At 41.1% G+C, this 5,935-nt stretch overlaps 1 protein-coding gene and 1 pseudogene across 1 annotated transcript; both read right to left on the bottom strand.

The window, feature by feature from the left end:
• Nucleotides 1-785: 785 nt before the first annotated feature.
• On the bottom strand, nucleotides 786-1,562 carry LOC146182228 (uncharacterized; annotated as a pseudogene).
• A 2,027-nt stretch (nucleotides 1,563-3,589) lies between these two features.
• On the bottom strand, nucleotides 3,590-4,354 carry LOC146182227 (uncharacterized). Its single transcript, XM_084575914.1, has one exon. It carries the CDS (start codon nucleotides 4,352-4,354, stop codon nucleotides 3,590-3,592), a length of 765 nt encoding a protein of 254 aa, XP_084432040.1.
• Nucleotides 4,355-5,935: the final 1,581 nt, after the last annotated feature.

The following is a 5,935-nucleotide window of genomic DNA, read 5'->3' as shown; positions in this document are numbered from 1 at the left end:
GGGCAGAATGTCACGAATGATAAAAAGCCTAGCCAGGCAAAGCCGAAAACTAATGTTAAAAAGCTTTGGAAGAAAACAGAAGTTTACTATTGGTATTATAGGTAGCGAATCGCTAGAAGAGGTAATAGAGTACGTCTGCTTAGCAAACGTAGCAACCCCAGATCCAGAATACGAGGATGGAATAATTAGAACGCGATTTGGATGTAGAGAATTTGGAAGATACTTCGTGTTCATAACTAGAAACTTACCAGTGTCCTTCAAGAGGTCAGTTTATAGCAATTACAATTTACTCGTACTCACCCATAGGCAGAAACCAAAACTGTTCTACTAGACTTGGAAAATCGGCCCACTGAACACGAATGCTTACGCCTTAAAAATTCACAGTTACCCAGCGGCATATTTATTTATTTATTTATTTATTTATTTATTTATTTATTTATTTATTTATTTATTTATTTATTTATTTATTTATTTATTTATTTATTTATTTATTTATTTATTTATTTATTTATTTATTTATTTATTTATTTATTCAAATACCTTAAAGGCCCGGGCGGGCATTACATAGGGGGTGGGGGGGGGGGGCGGAAAGTGGGACAACAGTACAAACAAAGCATCCAAAATTGCGATAAGTATACAGTGGTTAACAATATAGCCAGGCGCAAAATGTTGAAAAGCTAGTGCTTCAAACACTCAAAATAAAGATACAGATGGCACCTAACATTCACGTTTTTCGAAGAGCAGCGCTTTAATACGAACATAAAAAAGACATGCAAAGATGAAGGTTACAGCCCGAAGTGATTTTTTAGTCCGGTTACAAACGTTTCATAATCACTGGAAGATGCAATGGTGGCAGGCAGCAGATTCCATTGACGGATGGCGAGGAGGAGAGGCGAGTGAAAGAACAGATTGGTTCGAGCAAAGATGGGTTGCACTTTCAGTTGGTGATCAATGCGTGGGAATACATGATGAGCCGGCGTGATATGATACAACGCAAAGGAAGAATTACTATAATTTGTAGAAAAAGGACCGTAAGGAAAACATTCTCCGTCTTTCAAGAAGAGGTAAGTTGAGGGCTGTTTTTATTTCAGTTATACTTGCTGATCGCGAATAGTTTTTAGATATGAAACGGGCGGCTTTATTTTGCAGAGACTCCAATTTTGTTACTAGGTATGCTTGATGAGGGTTCCAAATTGAAGAGGCGTACTCCAATTTAGAGCGCACTAATGTGGTGTATGCTAATAGCTTTGTATCTGGATTAGCTATCGCAGGTTGCGTCTGAGGAAGCCGAGTGTTTTGGAAGCCTTATTGATGACCGTATCTAAGTGACAATTCCATGAAAGGTCTGATGCTAAATGTGCACCTAAATACTTTATGATGGGTACCGATTCAATACGCACGTTGTTCAAAGTGTAATGGAATGGTTCGGTGTTAGATGTTGTGGTAAATCTGACAAGTTTTGTTTTTGAGGTGTTAATTTCCATTTGCCATTGTGTGCACCAATTGTTGATCTTATCAATGTCTGATTGTAAATGAGTACAGTCTGAAAGATCAGTTATCTGTCTGTATAACACGCAATCATCAGCAAATAATCTGATCGTGGAATTTAGGTTATTACTGATATCATTTATATAAACTAAGAACAAGATAGGTCCGAGTACAGACATTTGCGGCACTCAAGATTTAACGGGGGAGTGGGAGGAAGAATGGCTGTTAACAAAGACTGATTGATAGCGATTAGCCAAAAAACTCCTTATCCAACAAATAACCTTATAATTTATGTTTAAATTTTCAAGCTTCTTTATTAGACGTATGTGTGGTACTTTGTCGAATGCTTTGGCGAAATATATAAATACCACGTCTATTTTAGAGTGCACATGAACAGCATGATGAAGGTCAGTAACCAATTCAAACAGTTGTGTTTCGCAAGACCTAGCATGTAGGAAGCCGTGCTGATTGGGAAAAAAGAAGTTATGCTTCACCAGATGACCCATTATGGCGGAGGAGATTATGTGTTCTAGCAATTTGCAGCTTATATTGGTTAAAGAAATTGGTCTGTAATTTGATGGCAGAGAGGCATCTCCAGATTTGAAAATGGGTATGACACGCGCAATTTTCCAGTCGTATGGTACACAACCCGTATCAATGGATTGCTGAAAAATAGCAGCTAAGATGGAGCATATTGCAGGCTTCGCTATTTTTAGTAATTTAGGACATATGTTATCGAGGCCGGGTGCAGAGTTAGCAGGGAGACGGTCCATGGCAGAGGATACACCTTCTGCTATGACAGTTATGTCGGGCATGCTTTCGTGTAGCTCTGGAAATTGCAGGTAGGTCAGTAGGTAAAGGGCTCTCATCAGTGAAAACTGAGCAGAAAAATTGGTTGAATTCCTCTGCTACTTCAGGGGAGGTAAGGAGCTTTCCTTCTTTAGTTATTGACACTGAGGTGTTTGTACCATAGTTTGTATTAACAACGCACCAAAATTTTTTGAGGATTGTTCTTTAACAGACGTGCAATGTCACTGTTATAGAACTTGTTCTTTGCGATTTCGATTTCAGTTTTGCACTGTTGGGCATGTGTACGATACTGATTCCAATCGTGCTCAGATGCTGACTTTTTAGCTTTCGCGTACAACCTTTTCTTTTTGTTTATAAATCTTTTGACGCTCCTTGTGAACCATGTGCTCTCTGTAGATGTGGTGATGGTGACCTTAGGTACGTACTTATCTTTTAGCAAAGTTAGTTTATCCCGAATAAAAGACCAGTTTTCATTCGCGTCCCGCGAACTGAAGGAGCGAAAAATATCTGCAGAGAACAATGATAGCTCATTAAGTATCATATCAGTATCTGCTCTAGTATAATCAAATATAATTTTATTTGCTTTTTCTGGTTTGTTTCTGGCTACTGTGAAATCGCACTGCAAAACTTTGTGGTCACTGAGACCATCCAGCAAGTTTACAGACGTTTGGTCAGGCTGCGTTGTCAGCACTAGATCTAAGATTGAATCGCCACGCGTAGGTGTGGAAACCATTTGATGTAGGTTGAAAAGTGCTAGCACATCCATAAAATTCTGACATTCACGCTTTCTTGCGCCGTGGAGGGGCCGGCATTCCCGCCACTCAATATTCGGATAATTGAGGTCACCTGCCAGGAATATTGGTGAACGTGGAAATTTGTTCTGTAGGTAAGTTAGGGATTCATTCAGTTTTTCAACGAATTCCTCGTGTGAATCAGGTGGGCGATAGCAGACCCCAACGGCGCAAGTTACCGATGATGATAGACGTAATGCAACCCACAAAATTTCCAGGCACGATCCTGTATCAACAACATGTGCTTGCAGGCTTTTCCTTACGGCAATTAGTACCCCACCACCGCGCGAAGTAACGCGGTCTTTTCTAAATAATGAAAAGTGGCTGGACAAGGATAATTCAGTATCAGCAATATCGGGTGATAACCAGGTCTCTGTGCCCAACACAAGGTCGGCTGAGCATGCGTCGACATGTGCACACAAATTATCTTGCTTTGGAAACAGGCTGCGAAAGTTTGACACTAAAACTGACAATACGAAGCTTATGGGTTTATTCTGTAGTCAGTGTTCCTGAGCGGCCTCAGAATCAGAAATGGCAGACATTTCATTTGTTCCGCTATTGTCACAAACATCCACTTCTTTGGAATCGCGCTTTGGGAGAGCAATCACTTTTCTAGTGGCACTGTTAAATGAGTACAGAGTATTGTTAAGAAGAAGCTTATCAAATAATAGCTTATACTTTTCACCAGGATTTCGTATACTTCGAGCGAAGTCTCTAAGCTGTTTCCTAATAAACTGCATCCTAGGTGAAAAGTCCTCCTCTATCCAGACGGAAGCAGAATCAAGATCTTTAAGTTTGGAAGCATTTTTGAGAATGTTGGTCTTGTCTTTGAAATTTAAGAATTTCACAATTATTGGGCGGATGCTGCCCTGCTTTCGCTGTCCTATTCTGTGTGTACGTTCGATTTCGCCAACTGAGATTCCCAAGTTCCTGGTCACAAACTTAGACACAACTTCCTCGGTATCTTTCCATGTTTCTGCCTCTGTAATGCCTTTGAAGATCAAGTTATTTCTACGCATTCTGCTGTTAAGGTCGTCAACAACTATGCTCGACTGACGCATTTGTGCTGTTTCTATGCCTTGAAGTCTGTCTTGGGATTCCTTCAGCATCGAGCCCAAGTTGCTGACTTCCTTAGACACGTCACCAACAACATCCGAGTTTTCTTCTAATTTAGATAGGCGCCGTTTGATTTCTGTCACGCTGAGCTGGACGTCTTTAATTTTTCCAAGGATTTCTTTTTGAAACTTTTCACTGGACAATGCCATTTCTTTGATAGCAGCGAGAACTTGATTACATTTGTCAGGGCCAGGATTTGTTTCAATGTCACCAGCACAAATCAACAGGAGCCATATACACGACACGGCTAAGGTCAGCCGACCGCGTACGCAGAAGTTAGCAGTAGCTGACCCCGGGCGAAACAATACTGGCGCAAATGACAAATGTTTCTTACCGAATGGTACAAAACAACCTATTCGAACACGGTATGTGCTAATGTCAACACCCATCACCGCAAGATTGACAGCTCAAAAACACACAAAATATACAGGTGGGATTTGCAGCCAAAGTGTTCGTAGTACTCTACAGAGCCTATGTATTTGTAACACACTCACCTACAGGTGAAGAACAGCAGTGATTAGGTGCGAGAATTCGGCCGCAAATCCCACGCGACGGCTGGTCGTCTGTCTTTTTATAACAAATCCGGGTGGCGCGCTGTCACGGGCAATGAATTTCTCAGAAATGTAGCGCAATGAACACAATCACGTGAATAGAAAACACAACACAGACGCAACACAGGTTGTTGTTTTCTATTCACGTGATTGTGCTCGTTGCGTCACATTTCTGGATACTATGCAGCGCCAACTCGCCCCTCAAGCTCTTATTCTGAGAAACCTAGCGGCATTTCTTGTCCCAAAACTAGGTGCGCCGCTGATAAGAATAAAAGCATGTAGCACTGCGAAGAATTGAATCTATTTCAAACTTTTCGAGTAGTAAATCATCGCGGTACGGGCAACGCTTTGAAGCTTATAAATGTGCTAAGGAGCGTGAGGTATTGTAGATATGCGGTTTTGATTGCTTTGAAGTCCGAATAAAGCAACCGCGCTCTCCCTCTCTTACCTTCCTCACCCGATCCTGAGTACTTTATAATATACATTTCTACGATGCACCATCTTTAATAACGCGTCACTTCTGCAGAACAATGCTACTGCAAGTCAGAGTGTACGTAGCGTACTCCAAAATAGCAAGAATTTTATGAACTATGAGAGAAAAGGGGCTTTCAGACTTCACAGGCTGTTTGCTTCTTCCAAATCAGATTGCTCCTTGCAACTGTTAAGCTGCTACAGCATTTGTGGCATCATTCTTTCCTGGCTCAGCCGTAGACTGGAATGGCCTTTCACACGACATTGCTGGAATCACCTGCCCATCCACATTTAGTAATTGTATTACTGCCACATTCAACCAATACTATGTTTATTTTGTATATATTTTCATACGTGTACCCACCACTTATGTTTATTGTGCATACAATATTCAGGCATGTACTCACCCCTTATGTAATACCCCCGAACTGAGGATCTTTAAGGTAATAAAGTGAAGTGAAGTGAAGAAGTATCACTCAACATTTGCGAGCTATAAAATGAGATTATATGTCATTTGGACGCATACGCGCATTCTTTCATCATCCTGACTGCATTATTCGCAGGGCAAGGGCCTCTTCTATACCTCCCAAATTAGCGCGATCATATGCCTCCTGCATCCACTTGATCTCTGGCAGCTTCTTTACCGCATCCGAACTAACGTCATGCTGCTCCCTGAAAAGTTGCCGTTCCTTGGAATTACCACAATTA

This window comes from Amblyomma maculatum, chromosome 8 (genome assembly GCF_055883805.1).
Source record: "Amblyomma maculatum isolate TAMU_Amacu chromosome 8, ASM5588380v1, whole genome shotgun sequence".
Taxonomy (NCBI): domain Eukaryota; kingdom Metazoa; phylum Arthropoda; class Arachnida; order Ixodida; family Ixodidae; genus Amblyomma; species Amblyomma maculatum.
Note: the sequence above shows the minus strand (reverse complement) of the source record. Positions and strands in the feature narration are given on the sequence as shown.